This window comes from Paroedura picta, chromosome 13 (assembly GCF_049243985.1).
Source record: "Paroedura picta isolate Pp20150507F chromosome 13, Ppicta_v3.0, whole genome shotgun sequence".
Classification (NCBI taxonomy): domain Eukaryota; kingdom Metazoa; phylum Chordata; class Lepidosauria; order Squamata; family Gekkonidae; genus Paroedura; species Paroedura picta.
The window spans coordinates 46,629,956-46,650,150 of record NC_135381.1 but is presented as its reverse complement, the minus strand read 5'-3'; the positions used below and the strand labels follow the sequence as shown (position 1 = coordinate 46,650,150).

The window sequence follows — 20,195 nt, the reverse complement described above, 5'->3', positions numbered from 1 at the left end:
TCTCAGAAGCTAAGCAGGGCTGGCCCTGACTGGCACTTGGGAGGGTACTTCTAGAGAATACCAGGGGGGTGGCACAGGGGCAGGCCATGGCAAACGTGCTCCAAATGTCTCTTGCCTTGAAAACCCCATGAAGGGTTTCCCTAAGTCAGCAGCAGCTTCACCTGACCTGGGCTGATTCTGCACTTACTCTGTTTTTTTCATTGTCGATCCTACTAAATTCAAATCAATTTGAACCCAGGTCTTCCTCATTGCTTTCCCCCTTATTGAAACAGAAAGTGTTTTGCACTTGATTGGGGAAGCTCAGAGGGGGGAGGACAGAGGGGGGAGGTGATGTCCAGGCGGCTTTTTTCCTTCTCTTTTGACTGCCAGTGGAGAAGCCAAGTGCAGCAGGAGGCTGCTTGTCTCTTTCTTTCTTTCCTTAATGAGCAGGAGGCAGGGGGGAAGCCAGCAGCAGCCTCTCAGAGAACGAGGCAAATCTCTGCTGAGAGAAGTGAGGGATTCTGGAGCACACTCACCTGGAGCACAGTCATTTGAAAACAGATTCCAAAAGGAGGGCAAAATAAATCTTGGGAGGAAAGTTTTGCAACTGGGAACCAGGAAGTCTTTGAACTGGAGCCCAGCCAATCAGGGACAGACTGCTTCTCTACCTCAGCAGCTTGATCAATTATACCAAGTTATCTCCACTCCTGGATATCATGGGAAAGGTAGGGTCACTGCAGCTCAATCAGGCATACTGCAGAGGGAAAATTTAAAGCGCCCAAAATCAAAATGGGAATCAAATTCAGTGTAGACGGGGGGGGGGGATTTATTCCGACTGAGGGTGCATAAAAAGCCCCGTGCAGATTCTGCCATGGGCAGCCTCCTGCTTTGTTCTTCATCAGCTTGTGGACGGTGGACAGAGACCAGTCAGAGTCTGAGCCAATTAGTTTGAAAGGAGCCTCTGAAAGGGCCACACAGACTGCAACAAACTTCCAACTTCCTTCTCTTGTTTCTGCAAGTTACGGGAAGCTCTCAGTCAAGCTCAGGAGCCTGCTGATTGGGTGTGGTGAGTTTGGGATGTTTCCAGATGGTGTGTGAACATTTCTCTTTTGTTTCCAGCAGAGGGAGACTGCAGACTGCGCAGGAGAGACAAGGGAGGGGAAGATGAAGGCAGGACCAGAAAGAGAAGTGCGGCAGCAGAGCAGCTCCCACACATATTTCAGGGAAGCCTCATGCAATGCAAACGTCAGGGGACTCCCTCCCAAGCAGAGAGAGACAGGACCAAAACCCCCTCTCCTGCCAGGCCTTGGCCAGGCCCCATTCAGTCCTGGTTAGCCTGAGTGTCTTTGTGTTTGACTGCTCATCCCTGGGACCTGATTAGGCTTTTTGGCATTTTTAACTAGGTCGTGGAAAATCCAGCACCCTCCCATCCAAATAAATCCAACCAGTCTTGAAACCTGCAGCAGCAGGGCAAATGGGGCTTTTCTCTAGACAGTGGAGAAGCCAATGGACTGAATTCCCAAGCAGGGAACAAGGTTCCACCCTCCGCTTCCTCCAGAGCATGATTCTGCAGCTGGGCTGGCTGAGGTGTGAGTTCCTGCACTGTACAGGACGTTGGACTAGATGACCCTCTAGGTCCCCTCCAACTCCATGATTCTATAACTCCGCATTGCTGCTCTGAGGGGCTGTGTGTGGTACAGGGTTGCCAGCTCCAGGCTGGGCAATTCCTGGAGATTTGGGGGCCTGTGGAGGGTGGTCTTTGAAGGGAATGGCCTGGAGTGAGGAGTAGCTGTGGCTCAGTGAAAGAGCCTGTGCTTTGTATACACAAAACCCCGGTTCAATCCCCAGCAGCCCAGGATTTCCTATGTGAAGGGCAGAGGGGGGGCTTCTAGTCCCTCCTTCCCTCCAACTCCTCCTGTATTCAAATCCCACCTCTCATTGCAGCTGTTCTCTTCCAGTATTTTGCATGGGCAGAAGGTGGGGACAGAAAAAGTGAAACCAAAAGGCACAAAGCTCTTTAAATTTATTAAATGCAATCCTGAATAATTTTGCAACCAGAACGGGGTCCCAGGTATTCAGTCCCGCTTTCTATTGCTTCTTCAGTGGTGGCGATTGTGGTCTTAATATAACATCATATAATATCACCAGTATTACAGGTACAGGATCTTCAATTGAAGAAGTGACTCCTTTACTAAAGAGCGGTTGCCTAGGTGATATCCTGTACCTGTCCTGGTGATATTATATGGTGTTATATTAATAAATTTAAAGAAGACACAACTTTTTGCCTTTTGGTTTCACTTTTTCTGTCCCTTTTGGTTTTGTTTGCTTTGGGTGTGTTTCTGCACGGTATTTCTTCATATGGACTACAGACAAAGTGAAGGCAAATCCTCTGTGTATAATATTTTGTGTGGCTCAGTGGTCTCCTATGAGAAAAATTAACAGCCATTTTTCCTGCTTGTGAAATCTCAGCCCTGGCAGCATCGCGTTGGGTTCAGTGAGGGGACTTGCCGAGCTCCGCGGACTGCCATGTAGGGTTGGAAATTCCCCCGATTTAGCTGAAGGGGCAGGCTGGGAAGGCAGACTTTCCCTCCTCCTGAGTGATTCAAGGAGGCCCTGCAATGATGTCACAGTACGTTTTAGGCTACAATAACAGGAAATTGTCAAGTGTTTCTACGGACAGCTTGGGGGGACCTGTGCTGTGGCCCTCCCCACCGGCCCCACTTCCTTGGCATATCTGTTTCCTCTGATTAAAATACTATGGAGGGGCAAAGAAAGGGGGAAGGGAGACAGAGAGGCATAATTTAATCCAAGGGGATTAAAAGCCTGGCATAGTGTGCGTGTCCACATGGGCACATGGACACATGCTGTAATTATGCATCACAACTAACAGGCAATAAGAGAAATAGGAGTAAAAATTAGCTGCTTCAGCCTATAGCTGTGAGCTGAGAGAATTCTGAGAGAACTGCCGAGAGAGCTCTGTGAGAACAGCTTTCAGGCAACTGTGACTGGCCCAAGACTACCGAGCTGGATTTGGGAGGGGGTGTGGCAGGGAAAATTTAGGAGGGATATCAACCTTGAATCTACAGTGGGGTCCACAGTGTGATGCCTGTGGGTGCCCCAGCGCCCTCCATCACCTTTCTTGGTGCTCAGGGAGTGGGTGGGGCTGGATGGGGCTTTTGCCTGGCAGGGCTTCTGATTGGCTGAGCAGATTAAAACAGCATCCTTTTCAGCCCTGGCCCCAGCCCTGGGGAGACCAGGGCCCTGCAGGACCTAAATCAGTCCTGGAGGGTCTGCAAGATGGGGCTGTTCCACCAGGCTTATGGTCGAAGCCACAGGCTCCTGTGGGTTCCATGGGCAGCAAAAGTTTCAAACAAGGAAACACTACAGCGCAGAAAGCAAAATCACGAAACTCCAGCTCCCTTCCTTTGGCCATCTCATGCGATCCAACTCATTGGAGAAAGCAATTATGCTGGGACTGATCGGTGGTAAAAGGAAACCAGGCTGACCAGGAATGTGGTGGTGAGAGGCAATCAAGATGGACACCGCGGCTGTGGCATCTGGGATCACGGCGACAGCTGGGCCATGGCATTGACAAGTCAGACAGGACCGAATGCCTGACAAGCTTTACACCTGAAGCGGCAAGATGTAATTTCCACAGAGTGAGTACACAGCAGGAATCACACAAACTAATTAAGAACCAGCAAGCTTTATTAATGAACTGCCACACGGAAAGGAGGGAGGAGAGCCAGCATCCCAACTGCATGACTAGAGAGGGGAGTTATGTATTCTTCGCAAACACGTGAGAAAATAGTCCTCAGCAGAAGGAGGTAGAAACCCATTTGCCCATCTGATTAGTGCTCCAAGTGCTGTCACCTTTGGGAGGTTCTTCACTTCTTTTCTAAGAGTGGCAGATAGAGTAGCGAGCCAGGTTTAATTCCCCACTCCCCCATATGTAGCCAGCTGGGTGACCTTGGACTAATCACAGCCCTAATAGTGCTGGTCTCTCAGGCGCACCTACCTCTGTCTGTTGTGGGGAGAGGAAGGGAAGGCAATTGTAAGCTTCTCTGACACTCCTTCGGGTAGAGAAAAGTGGGTTATAAAACCTACTCTTCTTCTAACACACAGTCATTGCTCTCTACCTATGCCCCCCAAAGAGCATGATGCTCTGTCAATACTAACAGCTTGGTGATTCCTGGCCTCAACCAGGGCCAGGGCTTTCTCCGTCTTGGCCCCCACCTGGTGGAATGAGCTCCCAGATGACATCAGGGCCCTGCCGTAGGTAAAACAATTCTGCAGGGTCTTCACAAGGGAGCTCTTCCACCAGCTTTCAGTCAAGACCAGTGAACAAAGCCCAGAGGCACTTCCCACCATCTGCTGCACTAACAGAAGAAAAGAAGAGAATCATAGTGCACAAAAACCTGAGCAGCTGATTGCTGAATGCTATAAATGGCTTTATTCGATACAAGTTCTCATTGTTAAAGATGTGTTTAAATCAAGATGTTTATCGTATCGTATTGTTTTATGAAAGTTCACAATGTAAATCATTGTGAGCCAAAAGGGAGGGTGGTATATAAATATAATAAAATTAAAAAATAATCCATAATAATTGCATAATCCTAAACCCACCAATACTTTTCCTTGCACCCACAAAGTTATTTGAGGAATCAGGTAGGGGTTCTGCTCAGCAGGGCTCATGATTGTCCAGTGTGTAGACCTGATCTGATTATGCAGATGTTTTAAAAACACAATTTCAGCAGCGCCTCCCCTGCAGCGCAAGGACCCTTGCTGTGTGGCCCAGTAAAGGGAAGCTCACCACCTCTGCAGCCAGCTGATGCCACTCTTGAGCTACTCTGTGAAAACCTTCCTACCCAAATGTTGCAATTTTTTATGTCCTGCTTTGCAGACTTTAATGGGGATTTATTGGGGGACTATTTGTCACCTGCCACAAGTGGCAGAAAATAAAAATCTAAATAACAACAACAACAACAACAGGTGGATTGACCTGAAGCCTGTCCCCTCTCTCTCTTTGCTTCTTTTAATAAAACCTTTATTAGGAGATTTCTTAAAGATACAACACAGACCCAAAAAATAAAGTTTACAAATAGACAAGAAATAGGAGAAAAAATAGAGGCTTCTGATATTATCTATGATAAATCAAATTGTTATATTACACTATGCTAATATAACAAAAGTCTAAAGTATGTTTTCCTGTCTTCATATCCCACCCCAAGTCCTCAAAACCACATGTCAACATTTCATTTTTATTTGCACCATGCAGGAAGTCCATTAAAAGTTTCTACCTAAAATACTGCAATTGCCTTTCCATTAATTAAGGCAGTAAGTTTAGCCATTCCGGCCAGTTTTACCATATTTATCCATTTGTGAATCTTAGGTAATAATGAATGTTTTCATGTTTTTGTATATAACAGTCTCCCTGTCTTCTCACTCTAGGGATGCCAGCCTCCCGGTGGGACCTGGGGATCCCCCATAATTACAGTTCATCTCCAGGCAACAGAGATCAGTACCACTGGAGAAAATGACCACTGAGATCTCCCTTTGCCCCAAGCCCCATCCACTTTTGGCTCCACCCCCAAAGTCTTCAGGAATTTCTTAACTCAGAACTGGCAACCCTAACTCTTTGCTGCAAAAGGGTTTCTGCTGGTTTCTCCACTCCCCATCTTCTGCAGAAGGCCTGGCATTGGCTCTCATAGAGTCTCCCCCTTGACCAAGGGCAGCTGCTACAGACAGGCTCCTTGGGGATGGCTGGCCAGTATCGGGTCCTCTTATCTCCCTTCAGAGGGCTGGTGGGAGCAGCTCATTGTCCTTCACCACATTATCAATTGTGAGCAAACAGGACGGTGCCAGAGCCAAAAGAGAATCAACAAACAAAGGATAAGCTCCATGCTTTGTTGATCTTTCCTAACCGCAGCCAAACAAAAAGGGGAGGAAAATATTCCCTCGTCTTTGGCAGGGATTTTTAAAATTGTGGCACATACTACAGTGCAGAGAACCATTGCTTTACACAGATATCTCCCTCTGTGCAGGGAACGCACAAAGATCAATAGGCATGCACTTTTCCCACAAACCCTGGGCAAGAGCAAAAAGAGCCATGAATGAGGCTCACTTGTGCCCTAGAGCAGCGGTCCCCAACCCCTGGTCTGGGGACCGGTACTGGTCCGTGAATCAATTGGTACTGGGCCGCGGCTCCTCCTCATCCTCCACCCCGGCTGCTGCCTCAGGGGCTGCCCTGCCACTCTGCCACCGGCTCACCTTTGGTGCTCTCCAGCGGCCTCCGTGGCTGGGGCTCCCCCTTGGCATGGCACTACGCAGCTGCTGCTGGCAGCATCCCCCAGCGGGCGGTGGGAAGTTGGGGGCGCCGGCGGGAAAGCAAATGGAGCAGGGGCTCAGGCGGTGGCAATGTCCCTCGGCAAAAGACTACCCCCCCTCCCCGAGGCCCAGTAAAATTGTCAAGCATTAATCGGTCCCTGGTGATAAAAAGGTTGGGGACACCGCCCCAGAGCCTCAGAACATCTCTGCTGCTAATCAGGCCTTGTCACCAAAAGCTTTCAGGCACAGAAAGATTCTGTGAGGCTGAACAGAGACTCTGTTCCTGGAGACCAGAGACTCATGTAGTTCTGTCTGGGGAGCCTGCCACTCTATGCCTGCTTGACACATAGAAGAATAAACGGACTGTTATATTGCCTATTGATTTTTTGGGTGGGTGGAGCCATGTCCCCTGGCCAGCTCGTTTGAGTCTCAGTCTTAGGCAGCCACGCATCTTAGGCAGTCTTAGGCATCATCTGCAGTGAGATAACATTTTGCCTGGGCGTATCTTGATAGGAGAGTTCTGGGGGCCCAATAGATGTTGCCACTGACCTTGACCAAATGCCTGGTGGAAGATCTCCTTTTTGCACGTTCTGCGCAACTGTGCTAGCTTCGGCAGGACCCTGGTCTCCTCTAGGAGCTCGTTCCACCAGGTGGGGGCCAGGATGGAAAACGTCCTGGGTGTGGTTGAGGCCAACCATGCTTCCTTGGGCCAGATTTCACCAGCTGGGTGTCATGGCTGAGAATAGAGCTCTTTGGGGGATATAGGCAGAGAGGCAGTCTCACAGGTATGCTGGACCCAGACCACATATGGCCTTGAAGGTAATTAAAGGTAAAGGTATCCCCTGTGCAAGCACCGAGTCATGTCTGACCCTTGGGGTGACGCCCTCTAGCGTTTTCATGGCAGACTCAATACAGGGTGGTTTGCCAGTGCCTTCCCCAGTCATGACCGTTTACCACCCAGCAAGCTGGGTACTCATTTTACCGACCTCGGAAGGATGGAAGGCTGAGTCAACCTTGAGCCGGCTGCTGGGATTGAACTCCCAGCCTCATAGGCAGACAGCTTCAGACAGCATTTCTGCTGCCTTACCACTCTGCGCTCTTGAAGGTAATTACCAAGACCTTAAGCCTGATCTGGGATTCAACTGGTAACCATTGAAGATGTTGCAGTATGGACCAAATGTGGGCTCTCCAAGGTATTTTTGTGAGGACCCTGACTACTGCATTCTGGACCAGTTGTAGCTTCCGGATCAGGGATAAAGGTACATCTGCATAAAGCAAGTTGTAGGAATCCAGTCTAGAGGTGACTGTTGCATGGATCACTGTGGCCAGGTGTTCTGGGGCCAAGTAGGGTGCTAGTAGTTTGGCTTGGTGCAGGTGGAAGAATGCCAGCCGTGCTACTCTTGTGACCTGGGCTGTCATGGAGAGGGAAGCATCCGGGATCATGCCCAGATTTCTGGTGGAGTGCGCCACTGACAGTTGCACCCCGTCCAAGTTGGGTAGTTGCGTTTCCTCACTTTGGCCCTTCCTGCCCAGCCCCAGGACCTCCTCCGTCTTTGAAGGGCTGACCTGCAGACGACTCTGCTTGAGCCATCTCGTCACTCTTTCCAGACATCCTCTTGTGTTCAATGGTCTTGGTCCTTAGGATTGTAGCCTAGGGGACCCTAAGGCCTACTCAGAAGTCAGTCCTATGATATTCAGTGGGCTTCATAGGCATCAAAGTGTTTTTAAGATTATGACCAAAATTAGCAGATTTACAGACTTCTGGAAACTTGTTGAAAAGTACAGAAGCCAAAGTTTATTTCATTTTTTTTTTATGTTCTCAAAAAGCCACTGACGGGAACTATCTAGCAACTCCCTGGTTATTTTTAACTTTCTAAAAATAGATTGCCTCAAAATGAAGTGATCCAAAGCTGGGATGGAAAGAAGCAGCCCAGGGTGAGCCAGATCTGAGGACAGAAGTGACGGCCGGCCGCCTAACCCCACCCTCTGGGACTCAAGCTTACTTTTTATTTTTCTCTTATTGGGACTCTATGTGGATTCAACACGGGGCTGAGCTCTCAGTCCAGTCTGACGAAGAAGCTCTTCGTGCCACGGCTGGCTAGGGTGTGCAGCCAGGAAAATTTCCCTAATGTGTGATCCATCTCTCAAATAGAAGATATTTGGTGTGTGTGTGTGTGGGGGGGAACATTAACAGACAATCAGGACCATAAATCCGGGGGGGGGGGATCTGGAAAAGGGCAGTTGGTACCACCACCAAACAGTCCACCTGGCCATAAGACTCTGGCCTGCCTGCCTGCCTGCCTGCCTGCCTTCCTTCCTTCCTTCCTTCCTTCCTTCCTTCCTTCCTTCCTTCCTTCCTTCCTTCCTTCCTTCCTTCCTTCCTTCCTTCCTTCCTTCCTTCCTTCCTTCCTTCCATATCCCACCTTTCAGTCCTTACAAGGGCCAACAAGAGCCAGTTTGGTATAGTGGTTAGGAGTGCGGACTTCTAATCAGGCATGCCAGGTTCGATTCTGCACTCCCCCACATGCAGCCAGCTGGGTGACCTTGGGCTCACCATGGCACTGATAAAGCTGTTCTGACCAAGCAGTGATATCAGGGCTCTCTCAGCCTCACCCACCTCACAGGGTGTCTGTTGTGGGGAGAGGAAAGGGAAGATGATTGTAAGCCACTTTGAAACTCCTTCGGGTAGAGAAAAGCGGCATCTAAGAACCAATTCTTCTTCAGTAATCTCAGGGCTCTCTCAGCCTCACCTCCCTCGCAGGGTATCTGTTGTGGGGAGAGGAAGGGAAGGCAACTGTAAACCGCTTTTGAGACTCCTTTAGGTAGAGAAAAGATGTTGTTGTTGTTGTTAGGTGCGAAGTCGTGTCCGACCCATCGCAAACCCATGGACAATGATCCTCCAGGCCTTCTTGTCCTCTACCATTCTCCGGAGTCCATTAAGTTTGCACCTACTGCTTAGGAGACTCCATCCAGCCACCTCATTCTCTGGCGTCCCCTTCTTCTTTTGCCCTCGATCGCTCCCAGCATTAGGCTCTTCTCCAGGGAGTCCTTCCTTCTCATGAGGTGGCCAAAATATTTGAGTTTCATCTTCAGGATCTGGCCTTCTAAAGAGCAGTCAGGGCTGATCTCCTCTAGGACTGACCGGTTTGTTCGCCTTGCAGTCCAAGGGACTCGCAAGAGTCTTCTCCAGCACCAGAGTTCAAAAGCCTCAATTCTTTGACGCTCGGCCTTCCTCATGGTCCAACTTTCGCAGCCATACATTGCAACTGGGAAGACCATAGCCTTGACTAAATGCACTTTTGTTGGCAGGGTGATGTCTCTGCTTTTTAGGATGCTGTCTAGATTTGCCATAGCTTTCCTCCCCAAGAGCAAGCTGCAGTCCCCATCTGCAGTGATCTTTCTTTGCTGCAGTCCCCATCTGCAGTGATCTTGGAGCCCAGGAAAATAAAATCTGTCACTATCTCCATTTCTTCCCCATCTATTTGCCAGGAATTGAGAGGGCCGGATGCCATGATCTTCGTTTTCTTGATGTTCAGTTTCAAGCCAACTTTTGCACTCTCCTCCTTCACCCGCATCAACAGGCTCTTTAGTTCCTCTTCACTTTCTGCCATTAGAGTGGTATCATCTGCATATCTGAGATTGTTGATATTTCTCCCTGCAATCTTGATCCCAATTTGTGACTCCTCTAACCCCGCCTTTCTCATGATGTGCTCTGCATACAAGTTAAATAGGCAAGGTGACAGTATACAGCCTTGCCAAACTCCTTTCTCAATTTTGAACCAATCAGTGATTCCATGTTCAGTTCTCACTGTTGCTTCTTGACCTGCATATAAGTTTCTCAAGAGACAAATAAGATGCTCTGGTATTCCCATCTCTTTAAGAACTTGCCACAATTTGTTGTGCTCCACACAATCAAAGGATTTAGCATAGTCAATGAAGCAGAAGTAGATGTTCTTCTGGAACTCCCTAGCTTTGCCCATGATACAGTGTATGTTGGCAATTTGATCTCTAGTTCCTCTGCCTCTTCGAAATCCTGCCTGTACTTCTGGAAGTTCTCGGTCCACATATTGCTGGAGCCTAGCTTGTAGGATTTTGAGCATAACTTTGCTAGCATGAGAAATGAGTGCAATGGTGTGGTAGTTTGAACATTCTTTGGCATTGCCCTTCTTTGGGATTGGAATGTAAACTGACCTTTTCCAATCCTGTGGCTATTGTTGAGTTTTCCAAATTCGCTGGCATATTGAGTGTAGCACTTTTACTGCATCGTCTTTTAAGATTTTGAATAGTTCAACTGGAATGCTGTCACCACCACTAGCTTTATTGTTGCTCAGACTTCCTAAGGCCCATTTGACTTCACATTCCAGGATGTCTGGCTCCAGGTCAGTAACTACCCCACTGTGGTTATCAGGGATGTTAAGCTCGCTCTTGTATAGTTCTTCTATATCATTTTGCCACCTTTTTAAAATCTCTTCCGCTTCTGTGAGGTCTCTACTATTTTGGTCCGTTATCATACCCATCTTTGCATGAAACATTCTCTTCATATCTCCAATTTTCTTGAAAAGATCTCTGGTCCTCCCCATTCTATTGTTTTCTTCTATTTGTTTGCACTGTTCATTTAAGAAGGCATTCTTATCTCTTCTAGCTTTTCTCTGGAATTCTGCATTCAATTGGGTGTATCTTTCTTTCTCCCTTGCCTTTCAATTCCCTTCTCTCCTTAGCTATTTGTAAAGCTTCCTCAGATAGCCATTTTGATTTCTTGCATTTCTTTTTCTTTGGGATGGTTTTAGTTGCTACCTCTTGTACAGTGTTGTGAACCTCCGTCCATAGTTCTTCAGGCACTCTGTCTATCAGATCCAATTCCTTAAATCTATTTGTCACCTCTACTGTATATTCGTTGGGGATATGATTTAGTTCATACCTGAGTGGCCTAGTGCTTTTCCCGACTTTCTTCAATTTAAGCCTAAATTTTACAACAAGAAGCTGATGATCTGAACCACAATCAGCTCCTGGTCTTGTTTTTACTGACTGTATAGAACTTCTCCATCTTTGGCTGCAGAGCACATAGTCAAACTGATTTCTGTGTTGACCGTCTGATGTCCATGTGTAGATTCATCTCTTGGGTTGTTGGAAAAGAGTGTTTGTTATGACCATTGTATTCTCTTGACAAAATTCTACCAGCCTGTGCCCTGCTTCATTTTGTACTCCAAGGCCAAACTTGCCTGTTATCCCGGTTATCTTTTGGCTTCCTACTTTAGCATTCCAATCCCCCATGATGATAAGCACATCATTTTTGGGCGTTGCTTCTAGAAGGTGTTGTAGGGCTTCATAGAACTGGCCAACTTCATCTTCTTCAGCAGCAGTGGTTGGGGCGTAGACCTGGATCACTGTGATGTTGAATGGTTTGCCTTGGATTCGAACTGAGATCATTCTGTCATTTTGGGGATTGTATCCCAAGACTGCTTATCCTACTCTCTTATTGATTATGAAGGCTACTCCATTTCTTCTGTGAGATTCTTGTCCACAGTAGTATACCTGATGGTCATCTGAATTAAATTCACCCATTCCTGTCCATTTTAGTTCACTGATTCCTAAAATGTCGATGTTCAGTCTTGTCATCTCTTGTTTAACCACGTCCAGCTTGCCTTGATTCATGGATCTGACGTTCCAGGTTCCTATGGAATAAAATTTTTTACAGCATCGGACTGTCTTTTCGTCACCAGTTACTTCCACAACTGAGCGTCCTTTCGGCTTTGGCCCAGTTGCTTCATTCATTCTGGGGCTACTCGTAATAGCCGTCTGCTCATCCCCAGTAGCATATTGGACACCTTCCGACCTGAGGGGCTCATCTTCCGGCGTCATATCGTTTTGCCTTTTGAACTTGTCCATTGGGTTTTCATGGCAAAGATACTGGAGTGGTTTGCCATTGCCTTCTCCAGTGGATCACCTTTTGTCAGAGCTCTCAGCTATGACCTGTCCGTCTTGGGTGGCCCTGCACGGTATAGCTCATAGCTTCACTGAGCTACGCAAGCCCCCTTGCCACAACAAGGCAGTGATCCTTGAAGGGGGAGAGAAAAGATATAAGAACCAATTCTTCTTCTTCATCAAGGCAGCTGACAATTTAAAACATACAAGATTAAAAAACAACTTTTAAAATATTAAGATCACCCCCTTAAAACCCCCACTCATTGCTAGAACAACAAAAAGCAGTTAGAATTCATACAAAACCCTGATTAGGAAGGAGGGACCAGAAAAGGCTTCCCTTGTGGCAGAAGATGGCAACAGAAGCCAGAAGAAACTCCCTGGGGAAGGAGCCTGAGTGCTTTGGGGCCACGGGTGAAGAGGCCCTCTCCTTGGTGGCCTCCAAAGGCACGGGGGAGCTGAGGCTGGGCCTCTGAAGAAGACCATCGTAGTTGGGCAGGTTCACAAGTTCTCAGCCAGGACTCCTTGACTCCCTGGAGGCAAAAAGGCAAATGCCATTTTGGGCTGTATCAACAGAGGCATCACATCAAAATCACAAGATGTCATAGTCCCATTGTATACGGCACTGGTCAGACCACACCTGGAGTACTGTGTGCAGTTCTGGAGGCCTCACTTCAAGACGGACGTAGATAAAATTGAAAGGGTACAGAGGAGAGCGACAAGGATGATCTGGGGCCAAGGGACCAAGCCCTATGAAGATAGGTTGAGGGACTTGGGAATGTTCAGCCTGGAAAAAAGGAGGTTGAGAGGGGACATGATAGCCCTCTTTAAGTATTTGAAAGGTTGTCACTTGGATGAGGACAGGATGCTGTTTCCGTTGGCTGCAGAGGAGAGGACACGATGTAGGCTAGATATCAGGATAAAAGGTTGGATACACACTTTTCTTGGATGCTTTAGGATGCTTAGGGCTGATCCTACGTTGAGCAGGGGGTTGGACTAGATGGCCTGTATGGCCCCTTCCAACTCTATGATTCTATGAGTTTCTTGATGGCCCTGGAAGGGTTTCCCAAATGGGTGGGAGTTAATTCTTTGTATATATTTTGTAAATGTCTTAAACATGTATTGAGTGATATGACCATATATGGTCATGTTGACCCCCCTTCTGCCGGGAGGCTTAAAAAGGCTTAAAAAATTGTTCGGAGGCTTAAAAAGGGCTACTCCTCACCAGAGGCAGAGCTCAGACAACTGAGAGCATGTGGAGAGAGCTACTGGGGAGAGTTGCTGCTGACCAGGTGAGGCTATTGTGCTGCCTGGGTGAGGTGATTGCTGGGTAATTGTTGGGAGGCTTAAAAAGGGCTGCTCCTCGCCAGAGGCAGAGCTCAGACAACTGAGAGCATGTGGAGAGAGCTACTGGGGAGAGTTGCTGCTGACCAGGTGAGGCTATTGTGCTGCCTGGGTGAGGTGATTGCTGGGTAATTGTTGGGAGGCTTAAAAAGGGCTGCTCCTCACCAGAGGCAGAGCTCAGACAACTGAGAGCACATGGAGAGAGCTACTGGGGAGAGTTGCTGCTGACCAGGTGAGGCTATTGTGCTGACCAGGTGAGGTGATTGCTGGGTAATTGTTGCGAGGATTAAAAAGGGCTACTCCTCACCAGAGGCAGAGCTCTGACAACTGAGAGCACGTGGAGAGAGCTACTGGGGAGAGTTGCTGCTGACCAGGTGAGGCTATTGTTCTGCCTGGGTGAGGTGAATGCTGGGTAATTGTTGGGAGGCTTAAAAAGGGCTACTCCTCACCAGAGGCAGAGCTCAGACAACTGAGAGCACGTGGAGAGAGCTACTGGGGAGAGTTGCTGCTGACCAGGTGGGGCTATTGTTCTGCCTGGGTGAGGTGATTGCTGGGTAATTGTTGGGAGGATTAAAAAGGGCTACTCCTCACCAGAGGCAGAGCTCAGACAACTGAGAGCACGTGGAGAGAGCTACTGGGGAGAGTTGCTGCTGACCAGGTGAGGCTATTGTTCTGCCTGGGTGAGGTGAATGCTGGGTAATTGTTGGGAGGCTTAAAAAGGGCTGCTCCTCACCAGAGGCAGAGCTCAGACAACTGAGAGCAGGTGGAGAGAGCTACTGGGGAGAGTTGCTGCTGACCAGGTGAGGCTATTGTGCTGCCTGGGTGAGGTGATTGCTGGGTAATTGTTGGGAGGCTTAAAAAGGGCTACTCCTCGCCAGAGGCAGAGCTCAGACAACTGAGAGCACGTGGAGAGAGCTACTGGGGAGAGTTGCTGCTGACCAGGTGAGGCTATTGTGCTGCCTGGGTGAGGTGATTGCTGGGTAATTGTTGGGAGGATTAAAAAGGGCTGCTCCTCGCCAGAGGCAGAGCTCAGACAACTGAGAGCACGTGGAGAGAGCTACTGGGGAGAGTTGCTGCTGACCAGGTGAGGCTATTGTGCTGCCTGGGTGCGGTGATTGCTGGGTAATTGTTGGGAGGATTAAAAAGGGCTACTCCTCACCAGAGGCAGAGCTCTGACAACTGAGAGCACGTGGAGAGAGCTACTGGGGAGAGTTGCTGCTGACCAGGTGAGGCTATTGTTCTGCCTGGGTGAGGTGAATGCTGGGTAATTGTTGGGAGGCTTAAAAAGGGCTACTCCTCACCAGAGGCAGAGCTCAGACAACTGAGAGCACGTGGAGAGAGCTACTGGGGAGAGTTGCTGCTGACCAGGTGGGGCTGTTGTTCTGCCTGGGTGAGGTGATTGCTGGGTAATTGTTGGGAGGATTAAAAAGGGCTACTCCTCACCAGAGGCAGAGCTCAGACAACTGAGAGCACGTGGAGAGAGCTACTGGGGAGAGTTGCTGCTGACCAGGTGAGGCTATTGTTCTGCCTGGGTGAGGTGAATGCTGGGTAATTGTTGGGAGGCTTAAAAAGGGCTGCTCCTCACCAGAGGCAGAGCTCAGACAACTGAGAGCACGTGGAGAGAGCTACTGGGGAGAGTTGCTGCTGACCAGGTGAGGCTATTGTGCTGCCTGGGTGAGGTGATTGCTGGGTAATTGTTGGGAGGATTAAAAAGGGCTACTCCTCACCAGAGGCGCGAGCCGAAGGGTGAGAGACAAAGGGCTCTTGGCCTGTGGCTCTTAGCCTGGGGTTCTTGGCCGAGCAATTAGAATCAGTAGATTATATTTCCCTAGTACTTCCACTGCCTAGACATTACAATGGACCTCCAGGACACTCATCCCATCATCTGCAGTGAGTGTGACATGATTGCCTTCCTCCCAGAAGACAAGATGGACTACAGCTGCCCCAAGTGTAAGCTGGTAAGACTTCTGGAGGAAAAGATTAGGGCACTAGAAAACAGAATTATTACTCTGACCCAAAGTAAGAAAGGGGAGGTGTTCGTAGTCCAGAGCTCTGCAACATGGAATAAAGAGAATAAAGAGAATACAACCAGTCCTGAAGAGGACAAGGAGATTGACCACAATAGGGAGCCTCTGCAGGCAGTTCGGAAAAAAACTGAACGGCGAAGGGCGAGACAGTTCTCGGGGCCTTTGGAGCTCCAGAATAGATTTCAGGCCCTTGCAGAGGAGGTGCAAGGGTCAACAAGGGAAGAGGTCCCAAAACAAACTCTAAGACAAAGGGAAGAGGCCATGGGGACAGAAGGAAATGGAGTTGAGAAGAAAAAAAAAGGAGAGTACTGGTAATTGGAGACTCCCTGCTAAGAGGAATGGATCGCCATGTGGCTGGGCCCGACCCCCTAACCCGAGAGGTGTGTTGCTTGCCAGGGGCGAAAATTAAAGATGTTTCAGAAAGGCTGCCCAAACTCCTCAAATCTACGGATCGCTACCCATTTGTGATGGTCCATGTGGGAACAAATGACATGTCCCTGAATACCATCGCTCCTATTAAAAAAGACTATCAAGATCTGGGGAGGAAGCTCAAGCAAATGGGGGCACAAGTGGTATTCTCTTCAATCTTGCCTGTCAAGGGAAGAGGAATGCGTCGGGAGAGGAAGATAATGGAGGTGAATCACTGGCTGCGTAGTTGGTGCCGGCAGGAGAGATTTGGTTTCTGGGACCATGGGATAGGATTTCGTGAGGAAGGCCTACTAGCACCTGATGGACTGCACTTATCGAAACTGGGGAAGAATGTGTTTGGCAGGAACCTGGGGAGATTCATCAGGAGAGCTTTAAACTAAAGTCACTAGGGGAAGGAGACGATCAACATAGGGAGTGTATGGAAGGAAAACGATCGGAGGCAGCCCAACCGGCAAGGCCAGCTCATAGGGAACCAAAAGTAAAAGGATTCAGATGTCTTTATACTAAAGCCCGAAGCATGGGCAATAAAAAGGAAGAGCTGGAACTTCTCATGCTGATGGAAAGGTATGATCTAGTAGGCATCACAGAAACTTGGTGGAATGATTCTCATGACTGGAATGTAATGGTGGATGGATATGAACTGTTCAGAAAAAACAGAATAGATCGAAGAGGTGGAGGAGTGGCACTGTATGTGAGGAAAGGGCTTACCTGTCAGGAAATTCTAGTGAAGGAGAGCATATCTACAGTGGAAAGCATCTGGGTGAAAATAAGCGAGGGGAAAACAAACAGTGTGGTGGTTGGTGTCTGCTACCGATCGCCTGACCGACGAGAGGATGTGGATGCTGCACTTTGTGAGCAGCTTGAGAAAATATCCAAACGGCAGGACCTTGTCACCATGGGTGACTTCAATTTCCCAGATGTGTGCTGGGAAACAAACTCTGCGAAGCGTCCTCAGTCATGCAAGTTTCTGACCTGCCTGGCTGACAATTTCATTTATCAAATGGTAGATGAACCCACAAGAGGTTCAGCCATACTGGACTTAATACTGACCAACAGGCAAGAGTTGGTGGATGAGGTGAAGGAGGTGGGGACCCTAGGGGGAAGTGACCATGTCCTCATAGAATTCCTTTTGAGATGGGGAGCCAAGGAAGCTTGTAGCCAGACGCGGATGTTGGATTTTTGTAGGGCAAACTTTAATAAACTCAGAGACATGATGAGTGTCATACCATGGACGAGAATGCTGGAAGGGAAGGGAGCATGTGAAGGGTGGGCGCTACTCAAACAAGAGCTAATGCATGCTCAATCAATGACTATTCCAGAAATACGAAAACACCGCAGGAGCTCTAAGAAGCCTATTTGGATGAACAGAGAACTTCAAGAGGAACTAAGAAAGAAAAGGAAAATGTTCAGGAAATGGAGGGAAGCTCTAAAGAAGAGTACCTACAGGTTACTAGGCACTGTAGATCAATCATCAGAAAGGCCAAAGCTGAGAGTAAGCTAAGATTGGCCAGGGAAGCCCATTGTAACAAGAAAAGATTTTTCAGTTACGTGAGGAGCAAATGTAAAGTAAAGGAGGCAATAGGCCCGCTGTTGGGTGTGGATGGACAAACTCTAACGAAAGATGCAGAGAAAGCAGAAAGGCTTAGTGCCTATTTTACATCTGTTTTTTCCCACAGGTCAAAGTGTTTAGGCACATCTAGAGATGGCTGTAGCCAAAGGATAGTGTCTGGGTGGCAGGTTAACATGGATAGAGAGGTTGTCGAGAGGCATTTAGCTGCACTGGATGAGTTCAAATCCCCTGGTCCGGATGAAATGCACCCGAGAGTACTCAAAGAACTTTCCAGAGAACTTGCACAGCCATTGTCCATCATCTTCGGAACCTCTTTAAGGACTGGAGATGTCCCGGAGGACTGGAAAAGAGCAAACGTTATTCCGATCTTCAAAAAAGGGAGGAAGGATGACCCGGGAAACTACAGACCAGTGAGTCTGACCTCTGTTGTGGGGAAGATAATGGAGCAGATATTAAAGGGAGCGATCTGCAAACATCTGGAGGACAATTTGGTGATCCAAGGAAGTCAGCATGGATTTGTCTCCAACAGGTCCTGCCAGACCAACCTAGTTTCCTTTTTTGACCAAGTAACAGGTTTGCTGGATCGGGGAAATTCGGTTGATGTCATTTACTTGGATTTTAGTAAAGCTTTTGACAAGGTTCCCCATGATGTTCTGATGGATAAGTTGAAGTACTGCAACCTGGATTTTCAGATAGTTAGGTGGATAGGGAATTGGTTAGAGAACCGCATTCAAAGAGTTGTTGTCAATGGTGTTTCATCAGACTGGAGAGAGGTGAGTAGCGGGGTACCTCAGGGCTCGGTGCTCGGCCCGGTACTTTTTAACATATTTATTAATGATCTAGATGAGGGGGTGGAGGGACTACTCATCAAGTTCGCAGATGACACCAAATTGGGAGGACTGGCAAATACTCCGGAAGATAGAGACAGAGTTCAACGAGATCTGAACACAATGGGAAAATGGGAAAATGAGAACAAGATGCAATTTAATAAAGATAAGTGTAAAGTTCTGCATCTGGGTCAGAAAAATGAAAAGCATGCCTACTGGATGGGGGATACGCTTCTAGGTAACACTGTGTGTGAACGAGACCTTGGGGTACTTTTGGATTGTAAACTAAACATGAGCAGGCAGTGTGATGCAGCGGTAAAAAAGGCAAATGCCATTTTGGGCTGTATCAACAGTGGCATCACATCAAAATCACAAGATGTCATAGTCCCATTGTATACGGCACTGGTCAGACCACACCTGGAGTACTGTGTGCAGTTCTGGAGGCCTCACTTCAAGAAGGATGTAGATAAAATTGAAAGGGTACAGAGGAGAGCGACGAAGATGATCTGGGGCCAAGGGACCAAGCCCTATGAAGATAGGTTGAGGGACTTGGGAATGTTCAGCCTGGAGAAAAGGAGGTTGAGAGGGGACATGATAGCCCTCTTTAAATATTTGAAAGGTTGTCACTTGGAGGAGGGCAGGATGCTGTTTCTGTTGGCTGCAGAGGAGAGGACACGCAGTAATGGGTTTAAACTTCAAGTACAACGATATAGGCTAGATATCAGGAAAAAGTTTTTCACAGTCAGAGTAGTTCAGCAGTGGAATAGGCTGCCTAAGGAGGTGGTGAGCTCCCCCTCACTGGAAGTCTTCAAGCAAAGGTTGGATACACACTTTTCTTGGATGCTTTAGGATGCTTAGGGCTGATCCTGCATTGAACAGGGGGAGGGACTAGATGGCCTCTATGGCCCCTTCCAACTCTGATTCTATGATTCTATAACCCCTTGCAAAAGCGGCTGCTAGGTCCTCGGCACTGCGGGGGACTGAAGGGGCGGCCCCTCCCCCGGCCGGGCTCAGCCGCTTGGATGGATGGCTGGCTGGCTGGCCGGCCTGCCCAGCGCCCTCGGCCGCATCCGAACGGCCCCATGGAGAACGTCCTCCGGCTTCGTCCGCGAAGGCGCCCGGCTCAACTGTAGCGCCCGCCGGTCGGCGAAACAAGCTCTCTGCGGCTGTCGGCGGCCTCGCCCGGCGCCGCTCTCCTGGGGCCTGAGTCTACCTCGCGCGGCTGTTGTGAGGGCTTCGGCCACGACAGCGTCTCTGGGGCGCAAGCGCCGCCCTCTTGGGGAACGCCGCTTTCCGCGCCTGCAGCACAATTCGAGCCCTCGCTGCGCTCCCGCGAAGCCCCCCGACGCCCCCCCCCCCCGGCCAGGGCAGGCGGCGCGCACCAAGCGACCCTCCCTCAGCTCCGCAGCGGCGGCGGGGGGGGGGGGGGTAGGGGGGTCTGGTTCAGGGCGGCCGCCCAGGCGCGGCGGGGCTCCTGCGGCGAACGGTGCCCGGCGTTGCCCCGGCAGCCTCGCCCGTCTGGCCGGCCGTTCCCACGTGCGCAACCGCGGGGCCGGCCAGGCGCGCTGCTCGGGGAGGGAGGGGGGGCGGGGCGGGGGCTGCGGGCGCCGGCCCCGAAGGAAGGCGGGCCGCGGGGCCGGCGAAGGCAAGGGGGCGGGCGGGCGCTGCTCAGTCAGGCTCCGGGTCCCGGTCGCGAGAGGCTCCGCGCTCCGCCGCCAGAAGCCGCCAGTGCCGCGCCCAGCCCGCCGGCAAGATGCCCAAAACGGTACGAGC

General features: G+C 49.4%; 1 protein-coding gene across 1 annotated transcript in view; it reads left to right on the top strand.

The window, feature by feature from the left end:
* The first annotated feature begins 20,029 nt into the window (after positions 1–20,029).
* The window catches only part of MSN (moesin), a 51,931-nt gene continuing 51,765 nt past the window's right edge, over positions 20,030–20,195 (top strand). Inside the window, exon 1 of the mRNA XM_077307257.1 lies at positions 20,030–20,187. Coding sequence (XP_077163372.1) covers positions 20,176–20,187 — 12 coding nt within the window. The 5' untranslated portion in view covers positions 20,030–20,175. The remainder of the gene's footprint in view (positions 20,188–20,195) is intronic.